We start from the raw sequence: 25,558 nt of genomic DNA on the forward strand, positions 1-25,558 counted from the left end.
AAGAACGAGTAGATCATTGCTGGCTCCTGAACATGAAATATATCATTGTATGAAAGAAACATTTTTCTTATCAGGGTGGGGAAGGGTAGATTCGAACTAATATATTTATAGTTGTTTTCTATTCCTGTTTTTCATAATGCAGTTTATACACAATGAGTTTCTGTAATTTAGTAATAAAACAAATACAAATATCAAAGTATTCAGGCAGAAATTGTTAAATTTCAGAACTTCACTGAATTAACTATACTAGAAGTTCGTGAATTTAAGGATTTCCAGAAGTCACGTAAATATTATAATGTTTTATTACCTTCAGACTGGACTTACGATATGTTTCCAACGTGATAGTGCCAGTATGTGAAAGGACAAGAAAATTTTGATTACAACTAACTTGTAAATATTTTTGCTCACAAACTTTATACAGCACATTTTTCATATATATTCAACTTGAAGTGGAGAGTGTGCAAAGGTTAATAACATAACGCTATCCTGGTGGTTAAGACACTCCATTCGTAATCCGATGATCGAGGGTTCAAATCCCCGTCTCACCAAACATGCTTGCCTTTTCAGCCTTGAGGGCGTTATAATGTAATGGCCACTCCCACTATTCGTCGGTAAAAGAGTAGCCCAGGAGTTGGCGGTAGGATCGTGATGACTATCTGCCTTTTATTTAGTTTTACACTGCTAAATTACGAACGCCTAGAGCAGACAGCCCTCGTGTAGCTTTGCATGAATTTCAAAACAAACCAAACCATAATGCTAATATAAATGCATCTACTTGAGATTATTGCTGGCCAAACTTAACATAAGTGTGTTTTTACTTTGATCATGACCAACTAAGACGACCCATTCTCTTACTGACAGTACCTTTGGTAAACTTACAATTCTTACTTTTATGTGTTTATGATAATCTCGATTTGGATTAAAATTAGAGCTATACAAAGACAACATAAACTTATATCAGCGAAACCTGATTTACTTCTTGAAGAAGTTGTCATTTGAATGGAATTCGAACTGTTTGTTTGTTTTGGAATTTCGCACAAAGCTACTCGAGGGCTATCTGTGCTAGCCGTCCCTAATTTAGCAGTGTAAGACTAGAGGGAAGGCAGCTATTCATCACTACCCACCGCCAACTCTTGGGCTACTCTTTCACCAACGAATAGTGGGATTGACCGTCACATTATAACGCCCCCACGGCTGGGAGGGCGAGTATGTTTGGCGCGACCCTCGGATTACGAGTCGCACGCCTTACGCACTAGGCCATGCCAGGCCGAATTCGAACTGAAAATTGGAGTAAGATGTATCATATGTCTATGTTACAAAATGAGTGCATTTCTTTTGGAATACTTAGATAAGTTTATAGCGATCGGTTTTCAGTTTTTGTTTGGTTAGAAGCTTATACGACTACATAATTCTAATCATTAAATAGTTAATAATTTTAATTATTTCGTAGTAACACAAAGTGGTTAATAATTAAGTTTAGGTGATCGGTCAGGGTTATAAACATGAAACAGCTTAATAATTGCTAATTAGAATAAACATCAAAGTAATAACTAGACATACGTCGGTGATTGTGTAGGCTAGTAACTATGAAACTAATTAATTATTAGTATTTAACAATATAAATAACAACTTATTCATAATTAAACTGTAGTGATTGTATATATAATAGCCGTGACACTTAATCCTGGGATTTTTTGGATACTGTCATAACCTGAACACTGTAGTGATTGTATATATAATAGCCGTGACACTTAATCCTGGGATCCTTTGGATACTGTCATAACCTGAACACGTAATTTCCCTTTTCCTTTATTCCTAAGTGTTAGCCCTATTTTAGAGTTTAGTTTATATCTATCCTTGAAAAATTCTAACGTTATCACATAAGTTAATGCATGAATACCGAAAATAATCATTTTGATAAAGAATAAAGACGATATTTAGATTTACTGAAATAAAACATTAGTATTTCCTGACAATTTAAAACAAAAATCCCATGTAACGTAATTAATCTACATAAATGTAATAGTATTGTCTGTTACTTATTGTAGGTCCATGTAACTATTTCTTAGGATGAGGATGAATCTTCATCAAAAATTGGTATCGAGGTTCATCAGGTCCAAGTGAAGGAACATACATATTTACAGTTTTACATTGCGCGTTCTACAGTTTTATGGGCTTTTTTGTATAGACAATTACATATAAAGGAAGCAATTTTTCATGCCCTAAGATACCTTTCCTTAATCAATAATTTATATAACTTCCGTGCAGGAGACTGGTACTCCAGCTAATAATACCATAAACTAATAACAGATTTGCCCAACATGGACAGGTGGTTAGAGCTGAGGGTCGTTATAAGGTGTAGTCAATCCCATTATTCGTTGGTAAAAGAATAGTAGTCCAACAGTTGTCGGTGCTATCCATTTGCTTTCCCTCTAGTCTTACACTGCTAAATGAGGGACGGCTAGCACAAATGGTCCTCGTGTAACTTTGCGCGAAATTAAAAAAAACAACAAGAAGAACAACCGTGAGTGAACCAGGAAATAGATCGCACATACTAGTTAGTTATAAAGATACAGAGAATAAAGAATAATAAAACTGTGTTGGTAGGTAAGCGGTGTGATAATCGAAATAATAATTCATACAAATGAGAATTTGTGTTTCGTATCTTAATTATGAAGTTCCTTAAACAATGTCATGCGAGGATAAAAAATGTGTTTTTCATTCTCGTGATATAACCTTATCTTTTCCCTCCCTGTAGTTCCGGTTTCACACTGGTTTTAACGTGAAGTAATTTTTGTGTAAGTACCCGTTTTATTTCATTTATTTTGTAACCTTTGAATAGCAGACATTCAGTAAACTATTTTACGCCAATACAGAGAAAGACTTTGTTTCACTTCGAGCTTACTTTAATTTCTAAGGTGTCGCTTTGAAATAAACTATAATTAAATTGGTTTCAACTGTTTTCGCAAAATTTTCTTTGGTAATAACAACATAGTTAGAATTTGCTTTCTAGTAATTATTAATTTAGGTATTTAACTGTGCATGATTTATTAAGATTAATAAACTTTAGTCTTTTGTTCTGCTTAAATCTTGATTTTTAAAAAGTATTAAATTCTAAAAGTAAAAATTATCTTTTTCCCTGTTAGATTTTTGTTTGCTTTACTCGCGATATTTATGACAATTGACACAAGTTTGAAAAACTCTTCGAATTAAAATTTGTGTCTTGTATACTTTTTCTGGCAACAAATAATAGTTTTTATCATATAATATATATATATATTATTACGCTATTGGTAACTTTTAATAATACATAAAAATATATACCAGCTGACAAAATATCGTATTCGTTATTATGTCACTAGATGTCTCTGTAGTTGTTATTGTATTAATTAGGTTCATTCTTGGCGTAAACGGCAAAGCTACACATTCTGCGATCTGCCCATAACGAGTATTAAAACTCGGTTTGTAGCGTCATAAGCCTTCAAAATCATATCTGAGACGATGAGGGCTATTTCATTAATATTTATTTTAATTAAAACAAAGTAACGATACAGACAGAAAAAACGTTTTTACATATAATTATATTTAAAAATTTATAACACTTATTCTTGCGTTTAACATTAACAATATAGAATTTCGTTTTAACACTCAAAGTTAAATGGATGGACTGTTTGACATTCATCTACGAGATCTTTTAGTTGTGTTCTTAAAACCGACGCAAAGTAGTGAAATAAATACTCAGTATAATACAACGTTATTTTTTTTATTTCAACAATCCATAAAATACAAACCCAAAACAACAAATGTAAAACTAAAACAATAGTAACACGCCATCTAGAGTTGGGAAAAAGAATAACTTTTGTTATATATTTTCTATATTGCTTTTCATTCGTTTGATTAGAGATCAGTTTCACTGCAGACTTATATGTCTGATTTAATTTACGATCCAATATTGGAATTCTAAACATCCTTTATATAGTGTAAAGTTATACGTCAAATACAAGGTGCGATATATGTTTATATCGGAAAATGTCTTACAGCGTCCGTTGGAATAACGAAGCCGCATTTGTAAGAGTTTGACTCTCACTGGCTGTTGTTGCTAACAGTCGTTAAAATGCATTTGTTACACGTTATAAAAATGAGTTTACTCTTTGGTTAATTTTTTTGAAAATCACAGGCCTGTAATAAATGTCTGTGAGCACCTACAGTTGAAGATATGAGTAAACTACTTTATAAAAATGTAATACTAAGTGAAAGGGTAAGCAGAAATGGAGAAATCATTAAAAAATCGTAATATTTATAATCCGAATAAAGCTATTTTACAGATTACAGAGGCAAACAAACATTGGTTAATCTCACTTTATGAAAGGTTTTGTTTCACTTGAGACTAATTAATATTTTTATTTAGCTAATCGTAGAAAATGCAGAATTCACTATTCATGTTTCAAGTTGAAAAAAAACCTTGCTTTTACACTTTAAAAATCATGTTCAGCCTAACCTAAGTAAGTCCACAATAGTTTATTTTATACAACACTTTGTGTATTGTTTATTACTATCACAAACTTAAAACTAAATTACTTGTTACCTCTCAGTTTATTAACTGTAATAAAGGTTGTTTTTTTTCACACCACACGAGAAACGTTACGATTTTCATGTATACTTGTGCAGAACAAAATGTTCAAAAAAATCCTAGAATAATACGTTTATAATATGTTATTGTAACACGTTTATAGTGCCTCATTGTATAACAAGTTTCAAGTGTCATTAGCATGACTGGTGAGCGCTTAAATAGTTACAAACTTCGAGGAAGATTTCTTCAGGTTCACGTTCTGCAGGAATCTGGAAAAGAAAGGTCACTTCACACTGTCTAATGAAACACATCAGGTAAAACGATATTAAATTTACTCGAGTTTTTGATAAAATATAACATCTTTGTACGTTACCGTCACAAGCAAAGTTTGTATTACACTTAACGTTTATTCCCCACAGTAGTACAGTGGAATGTTTGCGGACTTACAACGCTAAAATCCGGGTTTCGATATCCGTGGTGGCAGAACACCGATAGCCTACTGTGTAGCTTTGTACTTAATTCCAAACAACAACTTAATGTTTATATCCTGTCGTCACAAGCAATGTTGTATTAGGCTTAAGATTGTGTTCATAATATTTAAAATACACATACACACACACCAAATACACTTTCTTTAACCCTCACAGAATCTACATACCAATCTTGAGCTAGATTTTTACGCATACATAAAAAAAATTCTTTATTTAAGACTTGTGATCGAATGGCGGTTTCAAATTTTTATTTACAAGTCAGGCCTTATGGCATCAAACTTAGACAGCTGTTATAAATTTTTTAACCAATAATTCAAAACGTAGAAACAAAATGCTAGGCCTGGCATGGCCTGGTGGTTAGGTCGTTAGACTCACAATCTCGGGTTTAAGATTTCGAATCCCAGTGACCGAACATGCTTGCTCTTTCAGCCGTTAGTAAATCAGTAACTAAAGAGTTGGCGATGAGTAGCGTGAATTAGCTGTTTCACTCTAATATATCACTGCTAGATTAGGGACATGCGGCTCTGCTTGAAATTCATACCAAACAAAACATAGTTAAACCAATTTCATGCATGGATGTGTGTAACTTGAAGTGATTGATATAGAAATAAACCAAAACCAAGAAATTTCCATAACTTAGGCGGTCTCGAAAGGTATAACAGTGGAATAAAGTGCAGTATGTACTTCCTCTTTATTATTAATTTTATAAACATGGTAGCTTACAAAAACCACTCAGAGACTTGAACAAACAGACGTTTCAAAACCTGAGAAACCTTTAAAGTGAAGAATGTATTGGCTAGTTTTTATTATAGCAGTTCAAGTATTTTAAAACTGTATGAAATATAATTAATAAACTGTAAATAACTAAATTTTAATTATCATGAGATTTATACACAGTAATTTTCCATGGTCAAGTAAAATGGCCCGATAGCAGTTTAAAAAAATATTAAGAACAACTGTACTTATTAATACTATACTATTTAAGTTTCAGAATAGGAAGCTTATTGCTTTCTAATGCCTTTTAATACTATCTATTAGCATTTCCTGTTATTTGTTATAGCTAGTTTTGGCTCATACATTGGCACTCTTCTATGTTGGCCTTTTTTCTTAGTTTAACCAAGGAGATTTGTCTCTGTTCGTATGTGAAACAGCGACACCACATTTTTTAAATTTATATCTACAGATTTTATTTCGAATATTGTGATTTATTATTTTTATCTAAATACATAAACTTTTTTTAAGTTTGTTTTTAACCAATAAGTCGTTTTAACTGAACTGGCGTGCCGAACACTTCTTTGTAATAAATAACGAAGGATATCTTTTATCTCTTGATAAACTGTAATGAATGATACAGAAACTCAAAGCTATTACATTATTCACTCTCTAGTTATCTAAACCTTTAGTTTGGATGAAGAAAATAAAAATTAGATATTCCTGTTTTAAAAACCAACAGATCTGTGACAATATTTCTTTATCACAAATTAAAATATACACAGAAAACCAAAAACCTTTTTCACCTGTCTATTCTAACACGATATAGTCACCGAGACTGATTATAACCGCTTTAATTCAGACGAAAATCTTTAAAACTGTTACAGGTGTTTCAGAATATTTAGTCAGTCAGTTACAATTTAAAAAAAAACATGATGTTATTAAATTCCGCATAAGCTCATTTCGTTATTAACAGTAGTATATTATTTAAAAAAAACAAACACTTGTTCCATAAATTTCTACAACAGTTTATTACTAATAAACACAATCGGGGTTGCATGTGTACTATAACATTTCATCAAACCCACCCAGAGGGCGTGGAGGTCGATAAAGTTACTCCGGGGTCCTGGCAAAGGTTTGTTTGTTTGTAATAAAGCACAAAGCTACACCATGAGCTATTTGAACTATGCCAACCACGGGTATCGAAACCCCGTTTTTAGCAGTGCGAGTCTGCAGGCATTCATCTTTTCCACTGGGGGACGCTCTGAAGAAGGACGTACAAAATGGTCAATTAATACCGAACACTTAAAATATTTTTAATGCAGTAAATGAAATCTCATTCAAACATCCTTTTCATGTTGCAGTGTAGCCTGAAACATTTCCTGTACGATCTCAGCCACCTTGCGGAACAGAAAGGATAATTAAGTAAGATAAAACTGGTTAAATATCATCTGCGTTCCATAAACAGTTGAAAGCTGCTTTACTTACCCTGTGAACTCTGACACTGTAAATAATCACTTTGTCAGACGGAAAGACGGAAAAGTGAATTTTTAACAAAATATATTATCAAGTTAATACAACCGATATAACAGAACTTGAAAAACTTGTAGCACCCAGTCGTATTTAACGGCTAAAGGAACATTTGCACACATGTATTAAAGTCTAATTTGCTTAAAGTACTCTACATCTAGAAGCAGGGTTGATTGTTTGTCTACAAAACATTCACAAATAGAATTAAGTCCTTGTATGTCTTTCACCGTTGGGTTTTTCTTTTTTTCCTTTTGACTCTCATAAAACTGATATAATTATAATTAAAGACACATTTTGCACTTGGCAGTCAATTACATGTATTTTTTCGATTTGCTGATATTATCAAAATAGACTGTGTTTTTTTTATAGCAAAGCCACAAAGGGCTATCTACTCAGCCCACCGAGGGGAATCGAACCCGTGATTTTAGCGTTGTAAATCCGGAGACATACCGCTGCACTAGCGGGGGGTTCAAAATAGACAACAAAAAACCTTGAGAAATAACATAAGTTACTATGAAAACAAAACAACAACGTAGCATCGATAATAGAAAAATAATTAACAAAGTTTGTTAAAGATACTGTTGGTTTATAAATTATTGTTTATCTCTAATTAAGCACAAAACTGCACAATGGACTATCTGTCTTCTGTCCACTGCAGGTATCGAAACTTAAATTTTTGAGTTGTAAGTCCGCAGACAAACCGCTTTGCCACCGGGAGGCACACAATATTGTATTATTAATAAGGGCCTGCGAATTTAAACTTCATAAAAGTTGTTTTGGTTTCAATAACGAATTTTCCAGAATTGCACTATGCAGATTTCAAAAATAATATTCATTTTTTCTGTCTTAAATCGGGAAGAACAAAATGTTATTTATATCAAATTATTGCTTCGTTTACCACAATGAACATTTTTTATTGTTATGCTTAGGTTACAGAACAATCGATATGACTCTCTTGTCGCGATTGGTCTAGAGAAATCTAGAGCCAGTGGTTGTCAACCTATTAAGCATAACAAAATGTTACCCGATTTCAAATAAAATTATTCACTTATTTAAAAGTACACATGACGTTTGTTTTTGAAAAATCTGTATGCAATGGAGAAAAATAGACACCATTTTCGGATTTAGCGTACAGGAAATACTGTAGCTTGTTGTTATTTTGAATTAAGCACAAAGCTACATAATGGGCTATCTGTGCTCTAAACTCCACGGGTATCGAAACCCGGTTTTTAGCGTTGGAAGTCCGCAGACATACCGCTGAGCAACTGGGGAACGAAATACTGTAGAACATGGAAACATTTCAAGATAGTAAAACTATCGCACGCCTGTGTAATAGTACAAGATAGTAAAACTATCGCACGCCTGTGTAATAGTACTAATTTCAGTAAACAACATTGTACGACAACACATCACACCATTTCCTTGGATTTTGGTAATATGGTGAATTTGACATTTATTCAACACTTTATTAAAAATGTATAATTACTAACACGTTAAACATCTTCAGTGCTTCATAAACGAAGAAATTAATCTTTGTAGAAGTTAAGACAAATATTTCAACACATTTCTCCAAATCGAACTCTCGTATTTTATTTATCGTTTTAAGCTGATCGTAGTAACGTTTGTGTTGTTGTTGCAATACGTGCATTACTTACTGTTTTCTGTTTGTTTTGCTTTGGCTGTGTATATTTTATATTTTCTTTTCGACTAAAAAAGAAGGAAAAAACGCTCGCTTGGATTTCAATACTTTGGACTTCAATAGCAGTCACTGGCATAATGCCAGCTAAGTTCTGGATTTACTATTATTTTTCCTGTTATTGGTCGGAAATAAATGGGATATTCGCTGTTGAAGCTCCTAATTACACTACACATGAATAGGTGGAGGTGATGGAGCTTTGGACTAAAATCATAGCGATCCTAGTAACCAAAGAAAATAAAAAAATCAACTGCCAATTTTTACTACTACTACAAAAAATTAAAAACAAAATCGGACTATAGATGTCACTGCAATTCAATTTAACGTCAACAGACGACACCCTGAAAACACAACTTTACGAACGAACTGAAAGAAGGCAAGTAATTTTAAGAAAGTAATTTATCTAGCTTTAACTGCATGGTTCCACTTACTCTTCTTATCAGGAAATTGTCACTTTGTATGATCATCAAGTGATCGCATTATCCAATTGTCATATGTTCCCTAATTAGCTGATGACCACAAAATCTGATTCAGCACGGGAAGAAGGAACGTGTGTGAAAAAACTAATTGGAGTGAAGAATTCACAAAACTATCCTTTCCCAGGACCCCAAGAGAAACATTTGCGCCCCTGCATATCAAATCTAGAAATCATCTTCGCTGCGTGTTGTCTCTTACCTTTTTGACTTTGTCACCAAAATAGTCTAAGATTGGTTGACTATGGCTATGGAAGGTTTGGAGTCGGCTTTTAATTGTCGTTTCATTGTCGTCCACACGACCGCTACTAATGCCTCTCTGCAACAGTCGCTTAGTCATTGTTCCGTCAGAAACGTCGAAGTACAACAGGAACGAACACTTGCACACCTGCAATGTAATATAAGTTGTACATCAGAAACTTCCTTTTTATTATTACGTTATTAAGATAACAATCATGAACAATTATTATGAAACTTGTAGGTGATAACAGACGTATTTACTACCACGACTTAAAGTTGTATCTAACTTGATGTTTTCCGAGGGCATTTTACACTCAAAGTAAAAAAAGCAAATTAGGTAGCTTAGAAACAGGTAATCCTCTGTGATGATATAGAATTATTTTTATAGACTTACAGCGCGTAAATCCGGAGTTCGATTTATTGTGATGGACACAGCACATAGCCTAATATGGATTAACTCTAAAACAAACATGTAAGTTCTGTGTGATGTTATTTTATACAGCGCAGTTTTAGCCCTGCTTGTAATTCAAGGTAAACTATGAAGCTTAGAAACAAGTATAATTCCCTGTGGTGTCATTTTGTGGAGTACAAGTGTAGCTCCACTCGCAATACAAGACACACGATGAAGTTCAGAAACAAGTATAATTCCCTGTGGTGTCATTTTGTGCAATACAAGACACACGATGAAGTTCAGAAACAAGTATAATTCTCTGTGGTGTCATTTTGTGGAGTACAAGTGTAGCTCCACTCGCAATACAAGACACACGATGAAGTTCAGAAACAAGTATAATTCTCTGTGGTGTCATTTTTGCATGGCACAGGTGTAGCTCCATTCACAATATCTCTTGTGAAATACAGATGTAGCCCCTCCTGCAATACAAGACACACCATGAAGCTCAAAAACATGTATAGTTCTCTATTGTGTTATTTTGTACAGCATAGGTGTGGCTCTACTTGCAATATCAGGTAATACAATGATAGTTCTAGTTGTGTAATTTTGTGTAGTACTGGTATAGCCTCGCTTGCAATACAAGAGAGTACAACGTAGTTCTTGTGATGCGATTTTGTGTAGCAGAATTGTAGTCATGCTTGCAATACAAAACAGATCATGAAACGTACAGACATGTAGAATTCTTTGTGGTGTTATTTTGTGTAGTACAGGTGTATCACCACTCAGATTACAAGGTAATACAGTATAGTCTGATGTTTTTCCTGTGGTACAGGAGTGTCCTACTCTCAATACAAGACGGACTGTGAACGTCAGAAAGAAGTACAGTTCTCTGCAATCCCGTGTGCAGATACGAAACACATAACGGTACATGTATAGCCACGTGCGCTAATACAGGCGAGGCATGTTTTCGCCTATGCGATCTACAGGGTGGCCCGTAAGTCTCTACACATCCATATATCTTATGTACCCAGTGTATCTGTGTGCTGTCCTTCATTCTCGCTGCATAATATTATGCGCAATACGCTCTTCAAGTGTAAATGGGCTTACATCGGACATATTTCTGTGAAAAAAAAAAGAAACAAGTTTATAATACATGTTTAATTGAATATAACGTAACAACATATGGATGGGTAGGGACTTACGAGCCACCCTGTATACTAACCTAATTTTTCTATCGAAAGAATAAAATGAAATTGAATTCTAATACTAGCGCCAAATGACCTTACACCACCCAAATGTTATTTTTGTTTAATATGATACTCAAAATTTCGTTTTACAGTTTCTTTAGAAAGAGTAATAAGAACAGTGATGAGTACATTCGAACTTATCGTGGTTCAATTACCTATGATGGACACAACAGGTAGCTTTTTGTGGTTTGGCTCTAAAGACACACACGCATTAAAACCATATATCTTAGTCACAGAATCCAATATCTTGAATGTAACTAAATCTTTTATTCTTTTTTCCCCTAGCAGTAGTTATTTTCCGAAATTACAATTACTGTATCTAGCGTTAAGAAAATAAAACCTCTTTCAGACATACATTATGGTAAAATTATTACAGTTCACGATAAGAGTGAACCTCTTAAGAAAAGAATTTTGTTGTTTATAGTTAAGAAAAAACACATACACAGTGGGCTATCTTGCGCTACTCCCAGTGGTACATCTTTTGTTGTACCCATCAATGATTTTAAACCCCATTTTCTAGAAGGCACTTTAAGTTCAGACCTGCTGCTGTGCCACTGGGGGACAATGTAGGTAAGAAAACAAAAATCCTACACGGCAAGGTAGCTTGAGCATCTATTTGTTTTAAATTGTTTCCAAACTGTGGAGGTCACAAAAGAAATGATAACAATTAGGCCTACATTTGTTCTAGACTGAAAGGCTTTGAAAATCGCCCTGTGGATGAATTGATTATTAGGTTTTTTGGGTTGCTGTGTGTGACCGGGTTAATTTTATTTCGCCTCAAAATGGGATCACATAAAAAAGTGTTGGAAGCATTGCTTTATGCACCGATTTTTTTAAAAACAATAAATTTGAATAAATGTAAATGTTTGGAGAGAGTGTGCTGTCAGAATAAGAACTCTAAAAATTATGCTGATGATTAAATATGTTACGTTGTGATTATTCTGCAGTCAATATTAATGAAATCTAAAGATGGAAAAATATACTAGCTCTGGTTCATTTACTTCAAGACCCAGCATAGACAGATGGTTAAGGCACTCGACTCTTAATCTGAGGGTCATGGGTTCGAATCCCCGTCGCACCAAACATGCTCGCCCTTTCAGCCATGGGGGCGTTATTGTGAGACGGTTAATCCCACTATTCGTTGGTAAAAGAGAAACCGAGGAGTTGGCGGTGGGTGGTGATGACTAGCTGCCTTCCCTCTAGTCTTACACTGCTGAATTAGGAACGGCTAGAGCAGATAGGTCTCGTGCAGCTTTGTGCGAAATTCAAACCAATCATTTACTTTTGGTTAAATAAGTATGTGTTTCAGTGTATATTTGTTTATTCCAGAACTTTCGTGAAAAGCTACACAAAAGGCTATCTGCTTAGAAGTTACTAATTTCTTAACATACTAGATGGAAGGCACCTAGTTAACTGCATCCACTGTTAAATTTCAGGGTCTTCTTGTCTGATTAAATAGATTTCATTGATATATAAGTATTTAATTTTGGCATAACTAGGTCAGAAGTAAACTTAAAATATGCTATTTTGAAGACTGGACCAATATCATGTAGCTGTTCCTGTGTTGTTTATGGAATCTGAATATTTTATTAATATACTTCCAAGTTCTTTGTATTGCATAAATTATAACAATTTAGTAAAATTAACTATATGAACTTGTCACTAATTTTTGTTTGCTTTACCCGATCTAAAAACTTTTTCCTGCAGTTGAGGAAGTAATTTATCAAAATTATGTAAAATAAGCATACTTTAAAAACCTTAAGAGCAAAACATATATCAAGTTTTAAGGTCTTGTATACTTTGCACATAAGTAATCAGTTCGTTTAAAACTAAGCCATCATTACAATCAACATTATTTTTTACAGTAGTAATATTTAATTTTTGATTTTGATAATAGGTTTTGTTTGTCATTAACACAAAACTACATAATAAAATATCTGTGATATCCACATCCGATTTTTAGCGTTATATGCTCTCATATATATATATATATATATATATCGCTGTATCACTGAGGGCCTGTTATCACTTAATACATATAATGCAAAATTTAGTTTAACCCTGAAAAGTGCTCTGTTGTGTTTTGTGCAAAACTATACAAAATTTGTTTATTGGATTTTGGGCAAAGCTACACAAGGTTTGTTTATCTTTAACACAGAGCTACATTAGGCTACCTGCTGTATTCGATACGATTTTAGCGTTATGGCTACAATGAGGGGTTATCTACACATAATCGTCCCTAGGTTTTAACTGACATACTAAAAAACAGACAGGCAGTTAGCATCATCCGTTGTCAACTTATGGATTACTTTTGTTTGACCGTCACATTTGTAGGGAACTCACGGCTCCATACTTTGGACAGCGTTTTTGCGGCAATGAGTTGCAACCGTAAAACCTCTCGGACTCAGGTCAAGCTAACCACAGGGTCACACCCAGCCCAATCTTGACAGAAGAATAATTATACTTATTCTCGAAAATAAAAAAAATTGACATATAATGCTCAGAAGTTAAACTTTTAAATCACATGACAAAATTCAAAATTACTCTAACTATCAAAAACATTTATCTCGTTATAAATCATAAGTAAATTTAAATTTACATTAATTTTGAGCTGTCAGTCAAAGAAAAATATATCCATATTAGTACCAACATTCCTCAAACGATGAGCTACATATCTAAATGATTCAATTTCTACTAACTTCTTTTTCAAACCGAATTGCTTGTTCAACCTCTCTTGGATATCCATCCACCAAGAAGCCTTTCGAAGTCTTTAGATGGCGCTGTATGGCTTCTTTCAGTAGTTGTAATACTTCATCCTGGGTGTATACAAAAAATAAATCTAGCAATGTAGTTGTAAATAGGTCAACTGAATTATAAACGTAGCATGACAAACACGAATGGACCACAGTCACTAGTAGTGCTACTAGAAAGAAGAAAAAATATTAATGTGCTTTCCTTCTCATGGGTTTCGTAATTTCCAGTGAAACCTTTCCAATCAACTTCTTGACGGTTATCCTTAATTATTTTACACAAAATTCTCTAAAATGCCAAAGGTAAATACAACATATATTTCTCTAATTACCATTCTTTAAAAACACAAATCTTTCATGAAAAAGGCTAAAGAACAGCCAGCAAGCTTCAAAATTGATCTGTACCTTCGTCTCTTACACGTCTGGGCGAGTCCTGTTATACAAATTGTAACGTTAGCTAATGCTGTACAGTCTCGAGGCAATCTGCTATATTATAATTTAATAATCTTATTTACAACATAATATATTCAAGAAATATTTTAAGAGGTTTTACACATTAATATTATATTTTGTGAAATGGTTAATAACCTATAAATAACTTTTAAAATTACAGACAGGTTGGTTGATTAAATAGTACATGGGAAGATTTATAAATATAAGTTTTCAGCCTTTAAATTAAATATCCACTCACCTATTTGGCATTCATATGATCTTATTTAATGCAACTTAATTTGGAAGATTATTTGCATTCTCTTATGGTACGGGGGCGCTACGTTTTCATTTCTCTGGTTAGAAAATAAAATGTTTAAAATTCAGCTAAGCCGAACCTGTGGGGCGCGAAATATACCAACAGTTGCTTGACAGTCGGTAAGACGACTTGCCCTTGTGTAAGATGCTGACGATCAGTGGGGGAACACAAAGCTTTTCCGAAAGGGGAGATGCCCAGCCATAATATGTCAGACACGAGGTGTTGTTGGTGAACAAGGGTTGTCAGATGGTACGATCTCACTAAGCTCTAACATTACTAGATAAGAGGTGCAGACCCTCTCCAAGAAGAGAAGAGACTGATCACTAGATTACAAGATGCCATGGCTCCTCCAAGTATGAGACATCTAATCCAAAGTGGTGTCCCTCACAGACCTGAAACTGCACAAAATGGACCCATACACAGCACTACAAAATGCTGGAACCAAACTGACTGGTATTTAACCACTGGGCAGGGCTAGCTAGGCCCACCTGTGGCGTTTGCACCACCATAACAGGGATAACCAGTGCCTCTTCCTGATTATTACTTCAAGTGTGGGGACCTAATCATTTGCTACGGTTGTGGGCTGCAGGAATATTTGTGCAATATGCACACATCTTGCCTGGCAGTAAAATATAAAGGTAACTAAGTTAAGACTGACTGTATATGAATAGTAGTAGGGATAGAAGTGAGACGTTGTTGCCATGAATAAAAATCCAAGAAACTAATAGAGTCTGAGTTAGGCTTGACTATTGACACAGGAGTACATAACAATCAATTTGTATCAACTAACGTGGTAGTTATCCCATCACTGTATAGGCTGGGCGGTGTTTATATGCAGAATAGGGCAATCAAAGTGGCTGTTCTGGCTAGTCGTCATTTTGGGAAATTGTGAAAGTCTGACCACAGAAAGATAGGCCTATCTGTGTGTGAACACTGTGTGAATCATAGGATAAACACTGTGTTCACGTATCTAAGACCTTGAATTAGCATACTATAGATGGACATAATCCACACTCCCTTGGCCAAGTTTGCCTTACCCAAAGGGAAATGAGTTTTGGTGGAAAGAATGCTTAACGGCAATCCAAACCTAGTGAGAGGTAGTGGGGCTGTTTGTGACAACGAACGTTTATTTGACTGGCTTCACTACTTTGAATCATTCACAACTAACTGTGAAGTTATTAAACAGTAACAAGTGCTCTTGTGGGTGAATGAATTAATTCATATATTGTAGAGTACAATAAAATTACATGTGTGAAATTTCAGCATGCAAACCAAATCTGCAAGTACTGTAAGGTTGTTTGAATTAATGACCTGGAGAAATTTGGTTGTTAATTTTCACACCTCATGGGTTATATGATATACAATGATTAAAATGGCATTTCTATGGAATAAACCAATGTATTATAGAAATAGAAATCACAGAAACACAACTCTAGATATTACCCTGTACAATATGAAGTGTTTGACCCTGTTACCCTTACAATTCATTAGCTACGCACTTTTAAAGTAATTAGTAAAGCACATATTTCAACTCAGAATGGTCACATATAACTGGAGCAATGTATGTACATCACTTGATCTAGTGATCAGAATTTTATTAGATCCTATACAAATACTGAAAACTGACGGCCAGTTATAGTTTGATCAATCCTTGTCTGTACGTACGATGAGATTTGTAAATAAACGTATATTGTTCTTATTCTGATTAAGTTTACTCTACTGTTGGAAATCATTATTTGAACAAAAACACAGAGCAGAGACAAACAAAAATGCCACAAATAAGAGGTAGCAAGAAAAGGCTTAGCTGGAAAAACTTCCTCATACTTCAACCACTCAAGTGGTATGGTGTGGTTTACTGTGGACCATATTTTATACAGCTTGAGACTCAAGAAAACCTTATTGTTTCCAAATCAAACTTACTGGTCTGCTGGCACTCCATGAGGAATATTTCCGAGTGTGAATTGTGAGGAACATATCAGAGAACAAGCCATTTTACGCTACACAGCTAAAATCGTGTTCATCAATGTAGTAAAATGTTATTCAAATTTGATTAATGTGATTTCAGACATACATCTGTTTGTTTGTTAATTTTCTTTTTAGTCTGTTGCAAACATATATATACACACAAACACTCATGCAGTCCTCAACTGAAACAGCACATCATTATATATTCCAGAACTTGATAATTATCAAGATGAATTTGTGATAAACATATTTTTAAATAATGTATCTAACATTAAACATTTAAAGTCTACTGATTTTCAGCTTAAATATCTATGCACTACTATTACAAAAGGCTTAAATTGAAGAATCATAATTTCTGACCTATCTTTAAATCCTAAAAAAAAAAAACTCAAACATATTACAAGTGGTATAGTTGCCATCCTAAAGTTTAATTGTAAATAACATACCATAAAGAGTTTCTAATTCTTCCAACATTTTTAAATAGCACTCAATTATGTGATATACATACTGGATAATAAAACTAAACTGAATATGTAAGAATTCAATATACATAATTCCTGAGAGAAAAACATAAACCACTGGTTCTTTGCTGTTGGTCTTAATTTACAAAAATGCAATCAAATTTTGTTTTAATCGTGTTACAGCTGAAAAAACCCTCTGTAACATGGTTCAGCTGTTTTCACACTTCATTTGTAGTCATACAGACTTGTGCATGAAGTTTATTTAATATTCAACGAAATAAATCCAACAACAATTTCTTTATTATGTATCTCGAAAATGCATTCTATTAAAGTTTGTATCTTCGAATGCACAAAGACAAGCAGTCAAAACTTTTACATGTGATGAGAGGTACACATTGATATTATTTTTATTATAGAAAAATAGACTGAAATTACATAAACTGGTAACATATTTCAGATTATATCATATTTTTCGGAAATCTGTGTCGAGTTAAGATACAAATAAAGTCGTCGTTTAACATAAGTGTACTCGAATGGCGCATCAGGTGGAATTTTACACTGAGGAGATAGCTCAGTGAACGTACAATATGTTTTAACTGTACCAAAAACTTCCATTTCGAATTTATGCATAAAAAATGTTATCACATACTATCTACCTACTAAAGAAACTAGTTCTCCGCGTTGCATGGTCTCTTCCAACCTCTTCCCTCTTTCTGACCCCGAATTCACTTCATCTCTTAGTAGGTCTCCAGTGGACAAGTGAGTGTAATTGTACTTCTCAACGATCTTTGCACATTGTGTTCCTTTTCCAGAACCTGGTCCACCTGAATAACACAACAACAAATGCAAGACATTTGAAATACAAGAGCTGTTCAAAAAATACGCGGACTGACGTCATAAAACAAAATGTACTTTATTTAGAAGTTACAGATCTGGGACCCCTTCAAAGTACTCTCCTCCCCAACGCACACACTTATCCCAACGGTGTTTCCACTTGTTGAAACAGTCCTGGTACGCTTCTTTTGTAATATCCTCCAGCTCCTTCGTCGCATTTGCCTTAATCTCGGGAATCGTCTCAAATCTTCTTCCTTTCAAGGGTCTTTTGAGTTTGGAGAACAAGAAAATATCTCAAGGAGCAAGGTCAGGTGAGTAGGGGGGGTGGGGAAGAACAGTGATCGAGTGTTTGGCCAAAAACTCACGAGTTCTGAGGCACAAATTTCGCAGCAACGCGGTGCATCTTCAATTTTTCTGTCAAAATCTCGTAACAAGATCCAACTGATATCCCTCACTCTTCAGCAAGCTCCCTGACAGTCAGACGTCGATTTGTCCGCACCAGGGTGTTGATTTTGTCGACGTGTGGGTCGTCAGTTGACGTGGAAGGACGTCCAGGACGCTCATCATCTTCAATGGACTTTCGACCATCCTTAAAACGTTCATGCCACTTGAAACATGCCGTACGCTTCACAGCAACATCACCGTAAGCCGTATTAAGCATAGCAAAAGTTTCAGTCGCAGATTTTCCAAGTTTAACACAAAATTTCACAGCAAGTCGTTGCTCCTTCAGGTCATTCATTCTGAAATCCGCCAAACGAAAAAATCGCACTTCACTTAAAACCGCGTAGCTAATACACAAATGAAGATATCTGCAATCGGGAAATGGCGTCGTAATCAGCTGATCTGTGCGAACCTAGAGACACCAAGCGGATTCCCCTGGAACCAACTGGAGCCGCGCAATTCAAACAGTCCGCGTATTTTTTGAACAGCCCTCGTACATTATTTAAAATATTCCATAAACAGAAATATACAAATAAACAAAATATTCACATACAGAAAAATCAAACTGTAAGATCGGGTTTAAACAATATATTTGACATGTGGATCCTTTATTTTTTTTTTAAATGTTTAAGTTTCTGTATGTTTTTGAGACAGAGTTACAGGGTTATATGTTGATAAAGGAGACAACGTGTAATCAGAAACATCCTCCTAAAACCAAAAGCACGCATGGAACTTCAAAAGCAACGTGCACGTGTAAAGTTTACAAGTATTTATTCGAATTTTTGTGAGAACGAAAATGGATGGGTCAGAGGAATAGCTGTAGAGTGAAAATAATTGTTAAGTCTTTCACATTTAGCAAGTTTTCAGCAAGGGTTTGATATCTAAATATGCCAATAAAAATGTTAAATAAACCTGATAATTTCTAGATATTACCTACGGATAGTTAATATTAGACATATTTTCAATATTATTATATTTCCCTTCAGTAGTAAATTAATTTGTTAATTTTGTTTTGAGTGTCAATAACTTCAAACTTTTAGTACAGAGCCATATACGATATTTTTAATTTTCTACAAAAACATTTCAAATACTGTAAATACATCAAATAGCAAATCTGAAAGCTACTTACCAATAACAAAGATCACAGGAATTTGTAAGTTTTCCAAAGGAACTGCTTCTGCTACCTAAGCATAAAAAAAACACAAATTAGTATACGCTTCTCGCAAATAGGTAGTTACTTATAATTCTATGTCAAACTGTTTCGAATGTTACGTTTGTTGTTTGTTTTTTTCACCATGGTATAGTCAACATTCGAATGTTAACTACAATAGTGCCACAGCATCTATAATTTGTGATAAGGGAAATCTTTACGGAACGTTCCTAAGAGCTTTTGGATTTTTCTAAAAGGAAAATGCAATAATTTGTAGTCCAGTATTGGACCGTACTGTCGATGTACACCACATACACTAAAATACGTAAAACTGGAACACAAATCAGGTTATCAGTGATGTCGAGAAACCCACTTGTTGAGAAATTTATATGCAAAAACGGCTCGTTTGGGTTGAGAAAATATTTTACCGAAGAAGGTCGAAACGTTGTTCGCTCTTCTATGTAAAATATTTTCTCAACCCAAACGAGCCGTTTTTGCATATAAACAAATCAGGTTACTATCAGGTTCATTTAACTTCTTGAAAGGGGTGGATTGTTCTTTCTGACCTTCCCACAATTAACATCTATCTCTACTTACATGAAAAATATAATGTTGTATGAAAGTAAACCTGTGTTTATAATAACATATTTTGTTCCTTTCTACTTTTCCACACTCGCTTACGAACCACTCGCAACTCTTTCTTATTATTTAAAATATCTTTCAGTCAATATCAGAACAAAACTGTTTTTCAAGACTCAATACGCAATTAAAATTAATACGTAGATTTTTTTTATATGTTAAAGTACTTTTATTTGCGAGCTCTAGATTTTAGTGTTTTGATAATACAACTTCTGACAACTACTGTATGGCGTGAGCGAAAATTAAAATATTTATATGTTCGAGTCTTCTTCCCATACACGACAGTAATCAACAAGTTTCTCTTTTATCTGGATGAAGAACTTAAAACATTTTGAGAAGTGTTTTCAGAGATAATGATTATCCACATAAAACAATTCAACGTGTCTTATATGGTTCATCTATTTTAACTGCTAACGAATCACAACCTGAAATTCATAACGAAAGAAGAAATGAATTTCTTCCCTGCCTACCAGCCAATATCATCGACAGTCTTATGAAGTTAAAATCAGTCCTCTCACAAAGAACGTGTTTTATAGCACTTATCAGTTTAATAAACAATACATTGGGAAAACACAACGCCCGTTGCAAGTAAAAAACAACAAGGAAATATACTCTTCAAAAAAAGAAACGCAAAAGAGATATTTTTGTTATTTTAAAGAGAAATATATGTAATAACGTCACAAGCTCAGAGTATGTGATGTTACACTTGTTAATGCACTGATTGTGAAACCAAAATGACAATAAAAGTTGTGCACTTTGAAAACGGAGGAAAACATCGGATTTTTCGCCAAAACGCATTCGTGTCCAATAAATTTGTTTGAGAGATCTGCATGTTCTGCAAGTGCAACATGTGCAAAATCCCTATAAAAGTGACGGGTTCTCGGTTTCCATAGCTCAGTGTTAAACCACCGACACGCAATATAGTTACGCCAATAATGACAGAAGCACAATGCAACAACGCCATTGGTCGCTTGGAAGCAGGCGAATCGCGATCAGATGTTGCCAGAGCTGTGACTGTCCACCCAAGCACCATCACAAGGCTATGGAGTCGTCACCAACAACATGGATCAACTCGTGACCGTCCACGATCTGGCAGACCTCGTGTGACCACGCCCGCACAAGGTTACATCACCTTCGGGATAGGACCAACACTGCGACGTCTACTGCCTCAACCATACCAGGGCTGCGTAGGATTTCTGATCAGACCGTACGCAACCGTCGACGAGATTCTTAGGCCCCATGTGCAACCCATCATGGTGAACGTCAACGACGTTTTTCAACATGACACAGCCCGACTCACCACTGTCTTCTTGAGACACCACAACATCAACGTTCTTCCTTGGCCCTCCAGATCACCAGATTTAAACCCCATCGAACATCTTTGGGACGAGTTGGATCGACGTCTGCGACGGCGACAACCTCAACCGCAGACTCTACCTCAGCTTACAGCAGCTTTGCAGGCTGAGTGGACAGCCATTCTACAGGATGTGATTCGTCATCTCATCGCTTCCATGGGCAGGAGATGCCAAGCAGTTATTGATGCTCACGGGGGCCATACTCGTTATTGACGTTGAGTGACGTTAAACTTCAACTAGTGAGCGTGGACTTCGCCTTTGCAGACTTTGGATGTTCAGCAGTGAATGTGCAAAGTTTCACACATGTCATACAGAACTACCGGAATAAACTTGTTAACAATATGTCTCAAATTTTGCCTTTTGCGTTTCTTTTTTTGAAGAGTATATTAAGAACTGTACTATAAAAACATCAGCTATAGAATTTCACGTTCAGGCAAACTACCATATAATAGACCCAAAAATGCCAAGATAAAAGACAGAGAAAAAACATCAAACGTGGAAAAATAAAAGAAGCTGTTGCCATTCAAGCACAAGACAGTGAACTACCAGTGGGTATTGATTAAAACAATGGCTAATGACTACTCAATAAATACTACATGGACATCACTAACAAAAATATAAAAAAAACATCATTTGTCGTGGTTTCGATGTAAAATTTAACCTTTTTTTTACAATCTATTATTTGAAGTTGGAAAATACCTTTACCATTATTTCTCTACATAATACCTATAATTGTATTTTTCTTATCTTTATTATATCGAAGCAATCGATTTATAGTCTACATTCATCGAAATTTTATAACTTTAATACCAGATGTCACTTATTGTTATGACTGTTGCTTAGATACCCAATTTAAATTAAGTGTTCCACAGTTTAACGAATTTTTATGGCTCAGCATATTGTTGACCGAAGAAGGCGCCTGTAAGAGGGCCGAAAGCTTAAAGGTAAAATTATTTTAATGTTTAGAAACGTTCATGTAATTACACATATCAGAACAAATGACGGGTTACTAACTGAAGCCAGTTGCATGAAAAAGGAAACAGAATAATTTTTTCTAGCGACAGGAATTAAAGCCAAACACATTATTAATAAAAAATACTGAAAAACTTTAATAATTCTTTCTAAGTTTACTTTACCCAGGTAACTTGTACTAAGTGATACACACCATGAGCGGCATTGCATTTTAATGTCAGTTCAGCTACCTAAGGCTTTCTCTATCTAAGCTATGTACGTAGAACGTTAGATAAATTTTAGATATAAAGAATAATGCTGGAACTCAATGAACCATAGGTTTTCTGGTTAAATGAACTTATTTAAACAGAAGAGTTTCTTGATTTTGTGATGCATTATTAGATAAGGTATGGGGTGATGTGAAACTGAAATAAAGATCAATAATGAATTAGTTTACAACCTAAATGTAACAATAACGGTAAGTTTTAAATTAAGTCAAACTAAAACCTAGCTTAGGCTTAGTTAAAGCCCTAACGTTTTCATCATTATTTGTCATTAGAAAGTCTGATGAATTAGTCTTACAAGAGTAGTCTAAAACTCAAGAAGAATAACTGAATTAGCATAGTTAGAAAGAATAGACATTAATAAACACACAGTCTCAATTACGTCATGGTTTTGAAGTAATTTAAAACAATATTGAAATGCAGTCAAGCTACTGATTAATTCAAGCTCATATTTGCCTTACAGAAATATAAGATTTAAAATTTAGGTTAGATATTTTAAATAAACATGGATAAACTTAACTCTTAAGCTACTGATAACTTAACGCTTAAGTTATTGGCATAGAATTTATTTTTCATCATCACTTTAAAACTACATACATAAACTATAGGTATAACACGGCTACAGTTACTCCTATTTTGATATAATACACTGGTACATGAGGAACAGTGGAAATCGAATTTAAAATTATGTTGAATCATTACTTACCGCCATCACTTATTCATAAAGGATAAAACTGATACACAGTGAGATATTATTACCAGTTCATGTAAATTGGAAAAGATGATCAAAGAGAAGAGATAAAACACAACTTTAACCTTTTAGGCAGTTATCGCGTGCAAAGAGAAGTCCTCACAGCTTCGTTCGATGGAATGTTCTATTTTTAACATCTGTATGGTTTGTTTTCCTTCTCAGACTAGGCTATACGGCAGGGAACGGACCAAACCAAAGGAAAAGAGAGGGGTGGACTCTTTACATTGAAAATGGGTAGTATCTTTATATACAGGGAGGCCCGTTAGTCCCTACCCATCCATATGTTAATATAAACAACGTTATAATACTAATGATGAGTTGAAGGCAGCTGTTATTACAGCATTTTGAACAATAACCCCTGCTATGTTGATGAAAATGTCTTACAGAACATGGCGTCACATATTATGCAGCGAGAATGAGGAACAGCACACAGATACACTGGATACATAAGATATATGGATGGGTAAGGACTTACGGGCCACCCTGTATCTCTATATGTTTCTTCTCACAAAAATATTTCCCTAATCCGACATTACGTGATTATAATGCGCTGCTATCGATATTTTCTTTCTACACTTCACATCTGTTTTGCGTGCGTTGTGTTGTAGAGTAGATTATCTATTGAATAATGAGAAATCTCATTTATTGAACGGTGACTATTGGTGATTTATCATCTTTGCTTATTAAACTTTTCATCTAGAAGTTCAAGTAAGAATATAACAAACCCATATCCTTCTCACGTCAGGTCAAAATACGAATGTTTGATATTAAATAAAAAAACAAACAAATATATCTTATTGAACAATATAGAAGTTTCATGAAAAATTTTGAAGTTAACAGTTTGTTGTGAAGTAGGATTAATACAGTGACTTACTTTTGTTAGTCCAGATTTAATATGTACTCAGCGCTATAGCTTTGTCGTTTTTTCTGTTTACTTGAATTTATGAAATTTGACCCAACCGTATTACTGATTTTTAGAGTTCACTGAAACAAAACATGGTGTGTATCTAGTGAAACAAAAGCATGACTACTATTTCTACAAAACATTTAATTTTAACTTAATTGAATTTACCTATATGTTAGTATTTTTAAAGGCAATATTTTTATGTATTTAATATAAACAATGGTAACATACTTTTCTTTCATAAATATATTAAGGTTCGTTTGTAGAGTTAGGCTGCATTACATTTAAAATACAAACTTTGAAATGTTCATCGTACAAACAACAGAACAACACATATTCCAACGTCCAGAATTCTGAAGTAAACGTTTATATAAAAATTATTTCTTTCGAAAGCAACATTATTTATTTTGAAATTATAGTTTCGTATTTCAGATGTTATTTGTAAAAGACAATAACTAATTCACTTCTTCATACAACAAGTAAAAATTAAAATGAAACAAAACTACATAGTGATACACAAAACTTTAGTTTTCATTATATGATTTTAAAATAAACTTACTGGTATTTCAAAATAAACTTAAACGAACTTTGATTCTACCTCATGAACGTCACATTAATACATCAAAATAGCGCTTCACAAACCAATTTAGATCTTTGATTCTACCTTATGAACGTCACATCGGTACATCAAAATGGTTCTTCACAAAGCAATTTACACCAACATACTCAATAATTTCTGACAATATGACCTTATTTTCTGTTCTCTTCTCCAGTAGCACAAGGTGAAGTCTAAGAGATTAAGAACATATCACATTATTTAGGATCCCTATGCTACGCTCAAAGAGCAGTTTAAAGGATGGCGTACTTTGTGAATATTCACACTAGTTAGTGTTACAATTTAAATAGACACCTGATTTCCATAGTAACATAATACATTCAAACATTAATGTGTACATCCTTATTCTCTATAAACAGT

General features: G+C 34.3%; 1 protein-coding gene across 1 annotated transcript; it reads right to left on the bottom strand.

Moving 5' to 3' along the window:
* Positions 1 to 3,747: 3,747 nt before the first annotated feature.
* Positions 3,748 to 24,110, bottom strand: LOC143252124 (adenylate kinase isoenzyme 1-like). Its single transcript, XM_076503797.1, has 6 exons — positions 23,634 to 24,110; positions 19,678 to 19,732; positions 17,934 to 18,097; positions 14,049 to 14,165; positions 9,674 to 9,859; positions 3,748 to 4,839 (listed from the first exon to the last, which is right to left on the bottom strand). The coding sequence occupies exons 1-6, from the start codon at positions 23,637 to 23,639 to the stop codon at positions 4,765 to 4,767; spliced, it is 603 nt and encodes a 200-aa protein (XP_076359912.1). The 5' UTR covers positions 23,640 to 24,110; the 3' UTR covers positions 3,748 to 4,764.
* Positions 24,111 to 25,558: the final 1,448 nt, after the last annotated feature.

Source organism: Tachypleus tridentatus, chromosome 6 (genome assembly GCF_004210375.1).
Source record: "Tachypleus tridentatus isolate NWPU-2018 chromosome 6, ASM421037v1, whole genome shotgun sequence".
NCBI lineage: Eukaryota > Metazoa > Arthropoda > Merostomata > Xiphosura > Limulidae > Tachypleus > Tachypleus tridentatus.